The following is a 17,318-nucleotide window of genomic DNA, read 5'->3' as shown; positions in this document are numbered from 1 at the left end:
GATCCTAGGGTCTGGCAGGGAAGCAAGACTAGCCCCCGCTGTCCAGGGTTTTGAAATGCCCTCCCCACCAAGAAAATCGGTATAAGCACACACAAAAAAAATTACAGAATGATACATGAACTCAAGATTGAGGCAGTTAGTCATTGATGACAGCAAATGCTTAGTGTTATAAGATGAGTGGAAAGAACTTTGTGTTAACTACAGACACAGCTTAAACATGGGCTGAAAATCATGTGTGTAGCTACAAGGCAGTCCCAGGCAGGTGATGGCAGACTATGAAGCATTCTAACATGAAGGTCATCAGTAAAATACTCTGTGCATCCTACAGCCATCTCTAATGCCCACCTGCTTGTTACCAGAAGCAGTGCCTTAAGCTGAGCACCAGTGGCTCACACGTAATTCTAGCTATTCAAGCCAGCTTGGGAAGGAAAATCTGTGAGACTCTTAATCTCCAATTAGCCAACAACAAGCCAGAAGTGGAACAGGGGCTCCAGTGATAGAGCACCACACTTGAATAGAAAGAACTAAGTTCAGGCCCTAGTATTGGCACCAAAAGAAAAGAAACAGTGCCTGGTTCCAAACCACTAACGTGGGAAGGAACAGCCACCAACACTTGCAGTTAGGTGTACACAGAAGCAGTTTAGCTTGAGCTGCCAAGCTGGATTCGCACATCTGCACTTGTCTTCCATAAGACACTGCAATGTTTTCTGCTGCTGTGGAAATGTGCCCAGCTCCAATGCTTTGGGAGGAGGTGACCTGATATAGACTTTCCTGTTTCAGAGTCTTGTGAAGCATCCGATTGCTTCTAGCATTTATTTTAGGAGACCTCTCCTAAGAAAGCGACCCCTGATGTTGGTGAATGTGTGTCTGAGGATGTTACATGACTGGGAACACATTGAGCCCATTCTCACTGGCTGCCCATTTGTGTTTCAGGCATCCTGATAAAAACAAAGATCCTGGGGCCGAAGACAAGTTCATTCAGATCAGCAAGGCTTACGAGGTATTGTCTCAGACTTTGTAATACCGCCATGAGTTCCCATCAAGTGTGCCTTAGGTAATCAGCTCTAGAATATTCTCTCTGAAAGAGCAGATTCCCCAGGTTCTGACCCAGTTTCCACATGACAGTGAGCAGAACATATTTGGCCCCATCCAGCATATTGAAACAAGTATGTAAAGACTTCAGCTCTTGGAAAATCTGGCCTATTTTAAGGGCTCTAATTAGAATTGCGAAATTACCCAGCATATGTCTCTCTTAACCATTTTAGGTAGATTTTTAAAGAATCACACATCAGCCAGGTGCCAATGGCCCACCCCTGTATCTTAATTACTTAGGAGGCTGAGATCTCAGAATCACAGTTCAAAGCCAGCCTGGACAGGAAAGTCTGTGAGACTCTTATCTCCAATTAACCACTAAAAAGCCCAAAATGGAGCTGTAGCATAAGTGGTAGAGCAATAACTTTGAGCACAAAGGGTCAGAGACAACACCCAGGCCCTGAGTTCACGCCCCTGACCAGCACCAAAACAAACAAATGTGTTATACACTTTACATTTAGTCTTTCTGTGTCATTAAGCTGCTTACAGAAAAGCCTTTGGAGGCTGAAGATAGAGCTCAGTAGTAGAATATTTGCTTAATATGCACAGAGCCCTCGGTTCGATTCCCAGCACCACAGAACAAAAGTCTTCTAGGTGAACCTCGTGGTTTACTTTGGATTCCTTATCTTTCTTTCTTCTTGGTAGATTCTTTCCAATGAAGAAAAGAGAATGAACTACGATCACTATGGGGATGCTGGAGAGAACCAAGGCTACCAGAAGCAGCAGCAGCGCGAGTATCACTTCCGCCATTTCCACGAAAACTTTTACTTTGATGAATCATTTTTCCACTTCCCTTTCAATTCGGAGCGACGGGACTCCATTGATGAGAAGTATTTATTGCACTTTTCCCACTATGTGAATGAAGTGGTGCCAGACAGCTTCCGGAAGCCCTACCTCATTAAGATCACCTCTGACTGGTGCTTCAGCTGCATCCATATTGAACCAGTGTGGAAAGAAGTCGTTCAGGAACTGGAAGGGCTGGGTGAGACCATTTTATTTAATTTATTGCTCTGTTTTCTAAGAGGGGAACTATATACAACCCATTTTAATTTTGAGTTTCTGATTTGAAGCTTTATATAGTGTCTAGAGGTCAAGCATCTATCTGAAGGCCTAATACACAGGCAAACTTGAAAATTATTAGTTGCACCAGGTGCTAGTAGCTCATACTTGTAATTAGTTAATTAGGAGGCTGTGAATAGGAGGATCATAGTTTGAGAACATCTCACACAAGGAAGTCCATAGGACTCCATATATATCAGTGGAAGAAGCTGGACTTGGTTCATCATCTAGATCAGGAATAAATAGGCAGATCAAGGTCCAGGCCGGCGTGGGCAGGAAGGAAGACCCTGTCTCAAAACTAACACAAAATAGGGGTGTGACTCAGGGATAGAGTACCTCCCTAGCAAATGTGAAACCCTGAATTCAAACCCCAGTTGCTACATCAAAATGCCACAGCTTTTGTGGCTTGAATCCATAAGTTTATTCTTTCCCAGTTTTAGAGGCAGAAAGTCCAAGACGAGAGTGTTAATAGCTTTGGTTTCTTCTGGGGCCTCTTCCTGGTTTGCAGAAGCCAGCTTCACAGTATCTGGTCACATGGCCATCACTGATGCCAGTGTCTGGAATCTTCTTTTGCCCTTTCCTCTTACTAGAATACCAATCACATTGAATTCAAGCCTGTCTTATGATCCATTCTAAATGTCCTTTCTTCTTTTTTTTTTTTTTTTTTTTGATCAGTTGTGGGGCTTGAACTCTGGGCTTGGGCACTGTCCCTCAGCTCTTCAGCTCAAGGTGAGCACTCTACTGCTTGAGCCACAGCGCCACTTCCGGTTTTCTAGTGGTTTACTAGAGATAAGAGTCTCACGGACTTCCCTTGCCCAGGTTGGCTTTGAACCATAATCCTCAGATCTCAGCCTTCTGAGTAGCTAGGATTACAGGCGTGAGCCACTGGTGCCCAGCTTTTCTTTCTTCTTTAAAGGCTTTTAGTTTAGGATGCCATAATAAAATACTGTAGTCTCAGGCTGGGAAGGTGGCTCATTGGTAGAGTGCTTACCTCGCATGCATGAGGCCCTGGGTTTGATTCCTCAGCACCACATAAATAGAAAAAGCCGGAAGTGGCGCTGTGGCTCAAATGGTAGAATGCTAGCCGTGAGCTGAAGAGCACAGGGAGAGCACCCAGGCCCCGAGTTCAAGCCCCACAACCAAAATATATATATAGTAGTCTAAGCCAGACACCAGTGGCTCATGCCTATAATCCTAGCTACTCTGGAGGCTGAGATCTGAGGATTATGGTTCAAAGCCAGCGTAAGCAGAAAAGTGTGAGCCTCTCATCTCCAGTTAACCATCAAGAAAGCCAGAAGTGGAGGTGCAGTTTGAGTGGTAGAGCACCTTGAGCAAAAAGCTAAGGGACAGCACCCAGGCATTGAGTTCAAACTTTAGTACCAGAACAAAAAAATAATTGACTAAAAGAATCAGTATTCCCTACTATCTCTCATAGTAAAATAATTTCACAAGAAGAGGCATGTTCTCAAGGACAAGAGGACTGTGCCTTTCTTCTCTCCTGTTGGTAACCCCTAGGTTGGTTGTTTTATTTTGAGTTGTTTACCATTGCTGAGTTGTCAGACCCCTTGATCATCCACAGATTTTTAATTCTTTTTTCTTTTCTTTTTTTTTCTTGCTGGTTGTGGGGCTTGAACTCTGGGCCTGGGCGCTGTCCCTCAGATCTTCAGCTCAAGGCTAATGCCCTACCACTTGAGCCACAGCACCACTTCTGGCTTTTTCTGCTTATGTGGAGCTGAGGAATCGAACCCAGGGCCTCATGCATGCAAGGCAAGCGCTCTACCACTGAGCCACCTTCCCAGCCCAGATTTTTATTTCTTTTAAGTAAAAATACCACTCATACTTCATTTAAATTATTTTCTCATGATTTGCTTCCCAAATTAGAAGTCACAGGCCGAAGGAATATTGTAATACTGCCAGAATGAAAACCAGGAGTGTTAGCACATCCTGTAATGCCAGCACTCAAGGAGACTGAGATAGGATGATCATGACTTTGAAGTTAGTCTAGGTCACATAGTTAGATCTTATCTCAGGAAAAATAAATTTCTTTTTTTATCAGATTGCTTTGCAGAAACACTGAACAGTGCAGACTTCCTGCAAGGAACAGATCTGGGCAGTCTTACCACTATATTCCCTCCTGTGTGGTTGGCTTTAATTTTACCCTGAAATAATTACACATTGGCATTTCTTCCATTTGTCCTGGGGTGCCAAGCAGCTTCAAATAGCTCTTCTGTATTTTGCAGGTGTGGGAATTGGTGTTGTCCATGCAGGCTATGAGAGGCGCCTGGCCCATCACCTGGGAGCCCACAGCACACCCTCCATCCTGGGGATCATAAACGGGAAAGTCTCCTTTTTCCACAATGCGGTCGTCCGGGATAACCTCCGGCAGTTTGTAGAGAGCCTTCTTCCAGGGAACTTGGTGGAGAAAGTAAGTGTCTATAGAGGAGAATGTGGATAGCTGACTCCCCCAAACTGTGTCTGTGACCTCTCAGACCTGACTTCCACTGAGCACAGGCACAACACACATTAATGAATTAATTATTCACACTGAATCATTTAAATCATAGGCAGTAGGAAACTGAAGACTTAAGCAGGTAAGGTGGAAGCTGAAAGAATGCCTTGGTGTAAATTGCCATCTGGCAGATTTCTCCTTCATTGGAATCTGAACTGAAAACAGCAGTGACTAGCCCAGCGCTGGTGGCTCATGCCTATAATCCTAGCTATTCAGGAGGCTGAGATCTAAGGATCATTGTTCAAAGCCAGCCTGGGCAGGAAAGTCCGTTAAACTCTTATTTCTAATTAACCACCAAAAAACCAGAAGTGGAGCTATGGCTCAAAGTGGTAGAGTGCTAGTCTTGAGCAAAAAAGAGCTTAGGGACAACTACATCGCCCAGACCCCAAACTCAAGCCCCATTAGCCACAAAACAAACAACCAAAAAACACTTTCCCAAACAACATTAGTTCAGGCCAGACATTGGTGGTTCAGGCCTGTAATGCTAACTAAGGAGGCTGAGGTCTGAGTTCAAAACCAACCCACATGGGCTGGGAAGGTGGCTCAGTGGTAGAGCACATGCCTTGCATGCCTGAAGCCCTGGGTTCGATTCCTCAGCACCACATAAGCAAAAAGAAAAAAGCCGGAAGTGGCGCTGTGGCTCAAGTGGTAGAGCACTAGCCTTGAGCTGGAGCTGAAGAACTGAGGAACAGTGCCCAGGCCCAGAGTTCAAGCCCCATGACCGGACACCCCCCCAAAAAAAAAACAAAAAAAAAAACCAACCCACATGCTGGGCACCAGTGGTTCACGCCTGTAATCCTAGCTACTCAGGAGGCTGAGATCTGAGGATCTCGGCTCAAAGCCAGCCCGGGCAGGAAAGTCCGTGAGACTCATCTCCAGTAAACCACTTGAAAACCGGAAGTAGCGCTGTGGCTCAAATGGTAGAGTGCTTGCCGTGAGCTGAAGAGTGCAGGGACAGTGCCCAAGCCCAGAGTTCAAGCTCCACGACCGACAAAAAAAAAACCCACACAGTAAAGTCTATGAGACTTTTATTGCCAATTAACCACCAGAAAGCCAGGAGTGGTGCTTTGGCTCAAGTAGTTGAGCATTCAGAGCCCTGGGTTCAAGCCCTAGTACCAGCAAAGGAAAAAAGAGAGAGAGTTAAATTCTGAAATTAACGTTTTATTTCCAATTTAAGGTTACAAGCAAAAATTATGTCAGATTCCTCACTGGCTGGCAGCAAGAAAATAAACCTCATGTCCTTCTGTTCGACCAGGGACCCTCAATACCGCTGCTCTATAAGGTATTTTACACGCTGGGAGGATGGTCTGGGTTTTTTGGTGGAAAGTTGGAACATCTTTTTTGTAAATAGAAGTTGAGCATCCCTAATACAGAAACCCAAAGACTGAAGTTTTCTGAGTGTTAACATGGTACCATAAGTAGAAACGCATAGAGGTGACTGACCTCATGTCATAGTCAGAATGCAGGCACACTGGAAATGCTATGTAAGATTCCCTCAGGTCATGTGTACAGGGTGTGTGTGAAGCAAATGAATTTTGTGTTTTGACTTGGTTTCATTCCCAAGATAACTCATTATGAGTGTACTAAGAAACTGAAACACTTCATCTTGAGCATCAGGATGAGAGATTCTCAACATCTAATAGTTTCAAACATGAGGAAGACTCAAAGCCAGAAACTTTATTGTCCTGCCACTGCCTTCAGAAGTCACTGAATCCTCAGCAACACCTAGTGACAGGGTCTTAGACCAAGACAGGTACACATGCATACATATAAAGGTGTACAGTGGCCTTGCGATGTACCCAGGGTCTCGCTGCACTGCTGTGTGGTGAGTACATGACGCCCCTGCAGCCTGTGTACCCCTACACCACAACTCCAGCACACCTCATTGTACTGTGACATGGGTGGGAGAGGACTGTCCCACATCAATGCCCGGACACTCCATGCCTCACACCCATGTTCAGTAAATGATTATTTTGCTTTCTCTTTAAAAGAAGGAATGAGGTGGTATTTAGCTCTGTAGCTATAAGTTTTTGTAGCTGCAAAGCTACAGAACTCCTGGATGGGTATGAGGTACCCATCCCACTGGGGTCTTCACCCCAGTGTGGATGTGAATGGGTCCTATTTTCCTTGTAAGTGAAGTACCATGTTACCGACTTTACTTTCTTCCTCTCCTTTTTCCCTCACAGTTGACTGCTTTTGCATACAAAGATTACTTATCATTTGGGTATGTGTATGCCGGCTTTCGAGGGGCTGAGGAGATGGCAAGACAGTACAATATCAATGTCCAGGCCCCCACCATCCTCATCTTCAAGGAGCACATAAACAAGCCAGCTGACATGATTCAGGTATGTCAAGCCTTCATGCCACTAAGCAGTAAAATGAGCAGAGCAGCAAGTGCCAGTGACTCATCCTGCAATCCCAGCTACGTAGGAGACTTGAGCGGGGAGGATTGTAATTAGAGGCATCCTAGGCATATAGGAGACCCTTTTTTAACCAGTAGCTGGGTGCTGTGATACCTGTCTGTCATCCCAGCTGCATAGAAGGTTAAGATCAGTGGAAGGGAGTTCCAGGCCAAGCTAGGCAGCTAAGTACTCAAGGCTCCATATCAGGAGAAGAAGCTGGGAGTGGTGACATCCCAGCTAGGACAGGAAGCCTAAAATAGGTGGATCACAGTCCAGGCATGCACTTAGGCATTTTTGGCATTTTTAGTGTTGTATATGAAAGCAGAATTTTCCCCATTACCTCTTCTGGTTTTTTATTGTTGTTTTTATTGGTCATGGGGCTTTATTGTCCCTAAGCTTTTGTGCTAACAGGGCCTCACTTTTGTTAGGCATTCTACCCTTGAGCCACTCCTACAGCCCCTTTTTGCATTGGTTATATTCAAGGTTTCGCTTAATGCCAGGTCAGTCTGGACTGTGATCTTCCTTTTGCTTCCCTATATTGCTGGGGATGACTTTTTAGTCATTTGGAAATAGTTGTGATATCTGATAGGAAAAAAATCTGTTCAGTGTGATTTGGCTTTTGGACAAGATCTCTCTTTTTTTGGACGTCCTAGGGCTTGAACTTTAGTGCCTGGGCTCTGTCCCTGAGCCTCTTGGTGCTCAGGGCTACCACTCTATCACTTGAACCACAGCGCCACTTCCAGCTTTTTCTGCTTATGTGGTACTGAGGAATCGAACCCAGAGCCTCATGCATGCAAGGCAAACATGCTACCACTGAGCCACCTTCCCAGCCCCTCCAGCCTTTTCTGTTTATGTGGTACTAAGGAATGGAACCCAGGGCTTAATGCATGCTAGGCAAGCACTCTACCACTAAGCCACATTCCCAGCTCTGGATAAGCTCTTTTTTTAAAAAAATAATTGTTTATTGAGATTGATTACATAAATGTCACAAATTTCACAGTATTGTGGGATAGTGATACTTAAAGTCACAAACATGTTTTAACATTCACAAGGCAAATTGTCATCATCAATGGTCTATAACATTTGTGAATTCTATGAGCTTTGACAGTACAACTATCTCTTCCACATGGGATAATATGTACATTTCTTTCCTTTTCCTTAGAGTAAGCTGTTCCTCTAAAAAAAAACAAAAAGCAACACACACACACACACCACATCACATATTTCTGCCTAGCAAGCACACTGAGCTAAAACACCACTACTTCCATATTGATATGATTAAATTATATTTTATCAGCCTATTTCTAGGAACCTTATCTTTTTATACTGCTAAAAAGAGCATCTTTGGGGCTGGGAAGGTGGCTCAGTGGTAGAGCACTTGCCTTGCATGCCTGAGGCCCTGGGTTCGATTCCTCAGCACCACATAAGCAAAAAGAAAAAAGCCGGAAGTGGTGCTGTGGCTCAAGTGGTAGAGCGCTAGCCTTGAGCTGAAGAGCTGAGGGACAGCGCCCAAGCCCAGAGTTCAGGCCCCATGACCTGACCCAAAATTTAAAAAAAAAAGAGCATCTCTTAAATTTTTTGTTGGGTAAAGTAATGCAGCTGATTTTTTTTTCTCTCAAGGCTAGCATGCTACCACTTGAGCCATAGTCCACTTCCAGATTTCTGTGTTTATGTGTACTAAGGAATCAAACCCAAGGCTTCTTGCATGGTAGGCAAGCACTCTACCACTAAGCCACATTCCCAGCTCTGCAATTGATTTTTTTTTTTTTTTTTTTTGTTGGTCGTGGGGCCTGAACTTTGGGCCTGGGCGCTGTCCCTCAGCTTTTCAGCTTAAGGCTAGCACCCTATCAGTTGAGCCACAGTGCCACTTCCAGCTTTTTTTTTTTTTCTGCTTATGTGGTGCTAAAACCCAGGGCCTCATTCATGTGAGGCAAACACTCTACCACTGAGCCAACTTCCCAGCCCCCTGCGATTGATTTTTAAATATTGACTTTGACTTATCACCCCAGCTATGTGAGAAGTGGAGATCAGGATGATTGAAGTTCAAGGCCAGCTCAGGCAAAAAGTTCATGAGATCCTACCCCAACCAATAAACAGCCCCAGCAGTATATACGTGTCCCTCCAGCTACAGGGGAACTGTAACTATGAGAATCGCTGCCAGCTAGCCTGGGCAAAAACTGAGTCTTTTTTTTTTTTTTGGCCAGTCCTGGGGTTTGAACTCAGCCAGATTCCTAGCCTGAAAACTTGAGTCTTAAGGAAAGACTTTGTGATTACTTTTATCATTATGTAACTGTAACAAGTTTTTCTTTTTTTTTCAGATTTATATATTTTTTAGAAATTACTCCTATCTAATTTTTCAAATTAAAGTAACTTTTTTTTCTTCCAACTTCTGCAACATTTGCTAGCCATTCCTTGATAATAGTTTCTTGTATTTCTTTTTCTTTCTTTTTTTTTTTTGGCTAGGCTAGGGGCTTGAACTTAGGGCCTGGGCACTGTACTTGAGCTTCTTATTTTGTTTTGTTTTTGCCAGTCGTGGGGCCTGAACTCTGGGCCGGGGTGCTTTCCCTCAGTTCTTCAGCTCAAGGCTAGTGCTCTACCACAGCACCACTTCTGGCATTTTCCGTGATTTATTGGAGACAAAAATCTCACATTTCCTGACCAGTCTGGCTTCAAACCATGATCCCCAGACCTCAGTCTCCTGAGTAGCTAGGATTACAGGTGTGAGCCACCAGTACCCAGCTTTACTAATTAATTTTTAATTGTGGCTGTTTTTTGGAACAAAGTCTCACTATTTTATCCAATCAGGCATTGAATTCCTGGACTCTAGCTGTCCTGGCTCCTCAGCCCCCAAGTAACTGGGACCACAACTTCATGTGGCTCAATATTATTTTAAGATTAACCTCCAAGCGCTACTACCTCTGTATCTCAAAGCTTGATAAATAGTATTTATCTAGTAAGTACTCAGGGTTTGGATGAGTGAATGAATCAAAAACCTATCCAATGTTAGAAAACCTACTTCTTAGATCAGTGGCTTATTCAAAATATGTTTCTTAATTTCCAAATAAAGGTACGTGCTTTCATTTAATTAAGTACAAGCAAGTACAAGCATTCCCTTACTTGGCTATATGGTTGATGTGTCATTATTTTTAGTAAGAATGGAGGCAAAATGCATTCCCGTGGGCTGTTTCTACATGGTGGAGGAACAAGAGCTTCTTGATTTTTCTTGGTTTCCCCGCAGGCGCGCGGGCTAAAGAAGCATGTCATTGATGACTTCATCACCCAGAACAAGTACCTATTGGCAGCCCGTCTCACCAGCCAGAAGCTCTTCCATGAACTCTGCCCCGTGAAGCGCTCTCACCGACAGAGGAAGTAAGAACACGGAGCTTGGCCCAGAACAGGGCCTGCTCCTACAGGACAGTTCAGCATCACCCTGGGATCCAATTGATTCCGCAGCCACTGAGTAATGGCTGACTGAGAGGTTAGGGATAGATAGGTCCAAATTGTTGAATGATCAAGCCTGGCATTAGAGAGGCCATCAAGATGCAGATTATCAGAGCTGGGAAGGTGGCTCAGTGGCAGAGCGCTTGCCTTGCATGCCTGAGGCCCTGGGTTCGATTCCTCAGCACCACATAAGCAAAAAGAAAAAAGCCGGAAGTGGCGCTATGGCTCAAGTGGCAGAGCGCTAGCCTTGAGCTGAAGAGCTGAGGGACAGCGCCCAGGCCCAGAGTTCAGGCCCCACGACTGGACCCAAAAAAAAGAGAAAAAAAATGCAGATCATCAGAGTCTTCAGAGTCCAGAAGGCTTGGTTGGTAAAGCCTGGAGTGACAGCTATCCCTGCTACAACATTTCACTCATGCTGAGCCTCTGCGAGTCTTGCAGAGGATCCAGGAAAGGGAGATCACTGAGGACATGATAAATAACAATGGGGAATTGGAAAGGTCAAGGCATACATATTCAATACAATATGTATGCAAAGTATTATTACACAGTCTCTGAAAAGCCTGGAAATACAGGGAAACATTTATTGTACCTTCTCAGACTGATGGATTAGGGGTTCTCAACTTATGGCTATGTCATACGTAAAAGATATCTGGACCAGCAGTTGCCAGAGGCACACACCTGTAATCTCTGAAGGGCCTCATTCAGGCCAGTCTATGCTCTCGTGACTCTTTTAATTCAGGTCTGGGCTCAACATTCCCCTGACCAACCTGTCTGTCAAAATATGATTTCCACCCTACACTGGGCTCTCTCTTCTTCCTTCTCTTCTTTTTGTCCTAGTACTGTGGTTAGCTATTAGGAGATAGCCATTTATTTATTTAACACCTAGCTTCTTCTCTACACTGACTTCCACAAGGGCAGGAATGCAGTCTGTTTTATTTTGGGTTTTTTTGGGGTTTTTTTTTGTTGTTTTGTTTTTGGTCCAGTCATGGGGCCTGAACTCTGGGCCTGGGCGCTGTCCTTCAGCTCTTCAGCTCAAGGCTAGCACTCTACCACTTGAGCCACAGCACCACTTCTGGCTTTTTTTCTTTTTGCTTATGTGGTGCTGAGGAATCGAACCCAGGGCCTCAGGCATGCAAGGCAAGCGCTCTACCACTGAGCCACCTTCCCAGCCCTGCAGTCTGTTTTATATAGTAAATGTGTAGAGTAAGTTTTGGCATATAGTAAGTACTTGATAAGTATTTGGTTGGATGAATGAATGAATGAATGATTAAGCTTCCAATATGACTCGCAAAGGAAGTGGACCTTCAGTAACACAAAAAGCCCCTTAAAAGAAAGTCCTAAAGGCCAAGCTGGAGTTGGGTTTGGGGGAACACCAGCATTCGGGAAAAGGAGAGGGTCACTGGTGAGTTGGGAGTCTCCTTTTCATCCACTGTATATGACAGCTTTCACTGGCAGTCTGTACAATGGGATGGGTCTCCCCTTCTTCTCTCCACTGGCCTTCTGCATCCTGGGCCTGTCCCAAGATTGTGTGTAACCTGCTCTCTTTTGCTTGTACAGGTACTGTGTGGTCTTGCTGACTGCAGAGGCCACCAAGATGAGCAAAGCCTTTGAGGCCTTCCTGTCCTTCGCCTTGGCAAACACACAAGACACAGTGAGATTTGTGCACGTGTACAGTGGCCGGCAGCAGGAATTCGCCAGCACCCTGCTCCCCAACAGCGAGGCATTTCAGGGGAAGTCAGCGGTGAGCCCTAATTCTCCTGACCCTATGCTCTTTTCAAGACCCTGGCCCTCTGTTCCATTTAATCTGGAAAGCTTGAAGAGTGTTCTGGCAGCCTCCGAGGACAGCAGTCTTTCACATCCAGAGATGTATTGGGGCCTCCGCAGAGAGGGCTGGTACCAGGCTTGAACTCAGGACCTTATGCTCTCTTCCCTTTGTTTTTAACTTAAGGCTGGCCTGTACTCCTTGAGCCACACCTCCCTTCTACCTTTTTGCTGGTTTGTTCAAGATGAGAGTCTCTCAGATTTGTCTGCCGGGTCTGGCTTTGAACCACAGTCCTCAGTCCTCAGCCTGTGATTAACATTACAGGCACTAGCACCTGGCGGACCTTCTCACCAGGCTCTCTGTATGTCAGATCAGTTCTGGCAGGTCCCTGATGGATGTCAGATTGTTCCAAATCTTCAGGCCACTGATAATGATCGTGCTTTGGAAATCCGCCCCTTCTGCTTCTTCCATGTCATCTTATTGGATCTCCTTCTTTTCCCTGCTTTGTCATCACTCTTTTTGGATCATGAGTCTTTTCTGTGATCAGGGATGTGGTCAGTGTAGAGCAAGGCCCTGGGCTCCATCATCAGCACCGCAAACAATTCTTCTGTCTCTGTGGTCATTTTGGAAATCATGGAAAAATCTCTATAAAACAAAGGTTTCAAGCCGGACGCTGGTGGCTCACGCCTGTAATCCTAGCTACTCAGGAGGCTGAGATCTGAAGATTGCAGTTCAAAGCCAGTCCAAGCAGGAAAGTCCATGAAACTCTTATCTCCAATAAGCCACCAGAAAACCAGAAGTGGCACTGTGGTTCAAGTAGTAGAGTGCTAGCCTTGAGCTGAAGAGCTGAGGGACAGAGCCCAGGCCCAGAGTTCAAGCACCACAACCAAAAAAACACAAAGGCTTCCTTTCTTGAAAAATCCACATTAAGTCAGAAGTTATAGAACAAAGTGTTTTGGGGGTGGGGGTGGGGGAAGGCCTTGCTAGGCCCCTGTGGCTCATGCCTGTAATCCTAGCTACTCAGGAGGCTGAGATCTGAGCATCACGGTTCAAAGCCAGCCTGGGCAAGAAAGTCTGTGAGACTCTTTTTTTTTTTTTTTTTTTGTCGGTCGTGGGGCTTGAACTCTGGGCCTGAGCGCTGTCCCTCAGCTCTTCAGCTCAAGGCGAGCACTCTACCACTTGAGCTACAGCGCCACTTCCGGTTTTCTGGTGGTTTATTGGAGATAGGAGTCTCACGGTCTCTCCTGCCCGGGCTGGCTTTGAACCGCGATCCTCAGATCTCAGCCTCCTGAGTAGCTAGGATTACAGGCGTGAGCCACCAGCGCCCGGCTCGTCTGTGAGACTCTTATCTCCAATAAACCACCAGAAAACTGAAAGTGGTGCTGTGGCTCAAGTGGTAGAGTACTCGCCTTGACCTGAAGAGCTCAGGGACAGTGCCCAGGCCCCATGACTAACCAAAAAAAAAAAGGCCTTAAAAGTAATTGCTTTCAGGACCAAAGGATCTCTTGACCCTAGGAATTCAACACCACACTGAGCAACTTAATGAGTCTCTATCTCATTAAACAGTAATATTAATTTCTTCTGTCAGAAATTTTTCAATCAGTGTTGGGGATATGGTTCAGGTGGTAGAGCACCTGCCTAGCAAGTACAAGGCCCTGAGTTCAAACCTCAGTTCTGCCCCCTAAAAAAGAAAAAATATTTTAGTCTCTGCAAGTATTAGTCTCCCTAACATTTATATTTGAGCATATTGCTGATTTCTAAATAGCTATAGCACACTTTTGAGACTTCTCTTTTGGTTTTTGGGTTTTGGAGGGCTTTTATTTTTATGAAGCAGTCTACCTATGCAGTCCAGGCTGGCCTTGAACCTGTGATCCTCCCAGCTGCCAATTGCTAGGATTACAGGTATGTGCTAGCACACCTGGCTGCTTTTGAGATTTGTGATGGTTTTCTTCTGTTCTCACAGGTGTCTATATTAGAAAGGCGCAACACAGCTGGAAGGGTAGTGTATAAAACGCTGGAAGACCCCTGGACCGGGAGTGAAAGTGACAGATTTGTCCTTCTGGGTTACCTTGACCAGCTGCGGAAAGATCCAGCCCTTCTGTCCTCAGAGGCTGTGCTTCCAGAGTTGATGGATGAGCTTGCCCCTGTGAGCATCCTGGCCTCAGATCTCGGAGGGGAGGCTGGCCGCCCGGCTCTGCTGACAGCTCTGTGTCAGGCTGAAGCTCTCCCTCTGCATTCAGTCCTGACTGACCATCTCGCTTTCTCTCCCGACAGATGTTCCTCTTGCGGTGGTTCTACTCTGCCTCAGACTACCTCGAAGACATCTGGGATAGCGTGTTTCACAACAACTGGTAGGAAGATAGCTAGCGAGGGTTGCTTTCTGGGTTGATTTCAGCCTTATCATTTATCTTTTGGGAAGAGACCATCCTGTGGATGTCAGTGGGAAACTGATGGTACATTTCCAATAGCTGCTGTCTTTCAGTAATTTAATTGGACTTTTTTTTTTTGGTAGTAGAGAGTTTGAATTCAGGGCCTCACACACTTAGTAGGCAAGTGTTTGCTACTTGGAACACACCTTTAGTCCTTTTTGCTTTACGTTATTTTTTCAGTCTCATGCTTTTTACTTTTCTTCTTTTGTGCTAGTTCTGGACCTTTTTTTTGGTTGGTCATGGAGCTTGAACTCTGGGCCTGGGCGCTGTCCCTCAGCTCTTCAGCTCAAGGGTAGCACTCTACCACTGGACCCACCATACCACTTCTGGTTTTCTGGTGGTTAATTGAAGATCAGAGTCCCACATACTTTCCTGCCTGGTCTGGCTTCAAATATCAATCTTCAGATCTCAGCCTCCTGAGTAGCCAGGTTACAGGCATGAGTCACCACTGTCCACCTCTAGTTCTGGGTCTTACAGGGTCTGGGTACCACTCCTTGGCTTTTTCACTAAAGGGTACCAGGCTACTGCTTGAGCCACAGCTCCACTTCTGGGTTTCTGCTAGTTAATTGGAGATAAGAATCTCATAGGAGATTTGTGAATCAAAGCCAGCCTGGGAAGGAAAGTCCATGAGACTCTTTTTTTTTTTTTTTTTGGTCGGTCGTGTGGCTTGAACTCTGGGCCTGAGCACTGTCCCTCAGTTCTTCAGCTCAAGGCTAGCACTCTACCACTTGAGCTACAGCGCCACTTCCAGTTTTCTGGTAGTTTATTGGAGATAAGAGTTTCACAGACTGGGGCTGGAAAGGTGGCTCAGTGGTAGAGTGCTTGCCTTGCATGCATGAGACCCTGGGTTCGATTCCTCAGCACCACATAAGCAGAAAAAGCAGAAGTGGTACTGTGGATCAAGTGGGAGAGTGCTAGCCTTGAGCTAAGACCTGAAGGACGGCGCCTAGGCCCAGAGTTCAGGCCCCACGACCAGCAAAAAAAGTGTTTCACGACTTTCCTGCCCGGGCTGGCTTTGAACCATGATCCTCAGATCTCAGCCTCTTGAGTAGCTAGGATTACAAGCGTGAGCCTCAGGCGCCCGCCAGTCCATGAGACTCTTATCTCCAATTAACCACCAGAAAACCTGAAGTGAAGCTGTGGCTCAAAGTGGTAGAATGCTAGCCTTGAGCAAAAGGAGCTCAGGGACAGCATCCAGGCCCTGAGTTCAAGGCCCACAACAAAAGAAAAAAATCTCATAGACATTCCTGCCTAGGCTGGTTTTGAACCATAATCCTCAGATCTCTGCTTCCTTAGTAGCTAGGATCACAGGTATAAGCCACCAGCACCTATCTTTAGTCCTGTACTTTTTTTTTACTTAGGGCTAGGGTTGGCCCATAGTTATTTTTGTATGTCTCCCATGTAGCAGGAATTGCTTTATATTCAATGACTATTCCTTTCTGCAGGTTGGGGAAGGGTACCCCAGTTGTACCCCAGCTGGACTTCTAGAAAGCAAAGCTTGGGCCAGGCACCAGTGGCTCATGCCTGTAATCATCCCAGCTACTCAGGAGGCTGAGATCTGAGGATCTCAGTTCAAAACCAGCCTGGGAAGGAAAGTCTATAATGCTCTTATCTCCAATTAACCACCAGAAAACCAGCACTCGCCTTGAGCTAAAAAGCTAAGGGACAGTGCCCAGGCCCAGAGTTCATCCCCACAACCGACAAAAGGAAGGAAGCAAGGAAGGAAGGGAAGTGGGAAGGAAGGAGCTAGGCTTCAGTGGCCCATGCTTGTAATCCTAGCTACTCAGGAGGCTGAGATCTGAGGATCAGGCAGGAAAGTCTGTGACAGAGACTTATTTCCAATTAATCAGCTAAAAGCCATAAATGAAGCTGAGGTTCAAGTGGTAGATCACCAGCCTTAAGTAAAAAAGTCAAGTGCAAATTCCTGGCCCAGAGTCCAAGCCCCAGTACTGGCATAAAGTAAGATGAATAACATAAACTAAAACTATTATATAGGATTTTTTTTTGTTTTTTTGGTCATGGGGCTTGAACTCTGGGCCTGGGCACTGTCCCTCAGCTCTTCAGCTCAAGGTTAGTGCTCTTCCACTTGAGCCACAGCGCCACTTCTGCATTTTTCTGTTTATGTGGTACTGAGGAATCAAACCCAAGGCCTCGTGCATGCAAGGCAAGCACCCTACTGCTGAGCCACCTTCCCAGCCCCTATATAGGAAATTTTGAAAGCTTGATTTTCACCCCTTTGTTCCCTGCTCCACTATTCTGTGCCATTTCTGGATGATACTGTCCAAAAAAGGGCTAGAAGGATGGCTCAAGTGGAGGAACACTTGCCTAGTAAGCGTGAGGCCCTGAGTTCAATCCCCCATACTGCCCAAAATAAGAAAATCAGTAAAACTGAATTCATTCACCAGACTTTTATTCAGTGCGTCCCCAGCATCAGGAGGTTGTTCCAGGAGTAGAGTATAACTGCCTTGTGACCCTTCTTACCACATGGGCAGCTCACTCTGATAATGCCAACATGCAAAACTAGACTTCTGGGATCTGGACTGTGGTTAGAACCCTAAGGAAACAGTCTGCCTCCCCTTCACCATCCCAAAGTAGCCTGTTTAGGGGGCAGTGTTTATTAATGT

The 17,318-nt window shown here is 45.6% G+C and overlaps 1 protein-coding gene across 3 annotated transcripts in view; it reads left to right on the top strand.

Annotated features, from left to right (window-relative positions):
* Positions 1 to 17,318, top strand: part of Dnajc16 (DnaJ heat shock protein family (Hsp40) member C16) — a 29,808-nt gene that overhangs the window by 5,744 nt on the left and 6,746 nt on the right. For all 3 annotated transcript variants that reach the window (XM_070037887.1, XM_070037886.1, XM_070037885.1), the window contains 9 exons: positions 934 to 1,000; positions 1,738 to 2,074; positions 4,392 to 4,576; positions 5,838 to 5,942; positions 6,847 to 7,005; positions 10,301 to 10,431; positions 12,061 to 12,244; positions 14,229 to 14,411; positions 14,540 to 14,616. In XM_070037887.1, the coding sequence (XP_069893988.1) occupies positions 1,762 to 2,074; positions 4,392 to 4,576; positions 5,838 to 5,942; positions 6,847 to 7,005; positions 10,301 to 10,431; positions 12,061 to 12,244; positions 14,229 to 14,411; positions 14,540 to 14,616 (1,337 nt within the window). In that variant the 5' untranslated portion in view covers positions 934 to 1,000; positions 1,738 to 1,761. The remainder of the gene's footprint in view (positions 1 to 933; positions 1,001 to 1,737; positions 2,075 to 4,391; positions 4,577 to 5,837; positions 5,943 to 6,846; positions 7,006 to 10,300; positions 10,432 to 12,060; positions 12,245 to 14,228; positions 14,412 to 14,539; positions 14,617 to 17,318) is intronic.

This window comes from Dipodomys merriami, unplaced genomic scaffold (assembly GCF_024711535.1).
Source record: "Dipodomys merriami isolate MVZ:Mamm:240054 unplaced genomic scaffold, mDipMer1.0.p SCAF_28, whole genome shotgun sequence".
NCBI classification, from domain to species: Eukaryota; Metazoa; Chordata; class Mammalia; order Rodentia; family Heteromyidae; genus Dipodomys; species Dipodomys merriami.
Note: the sequence above shows the minus strand (reverse complement) of the source record. Positions and strands in the feature narration are given on the sequence as shown.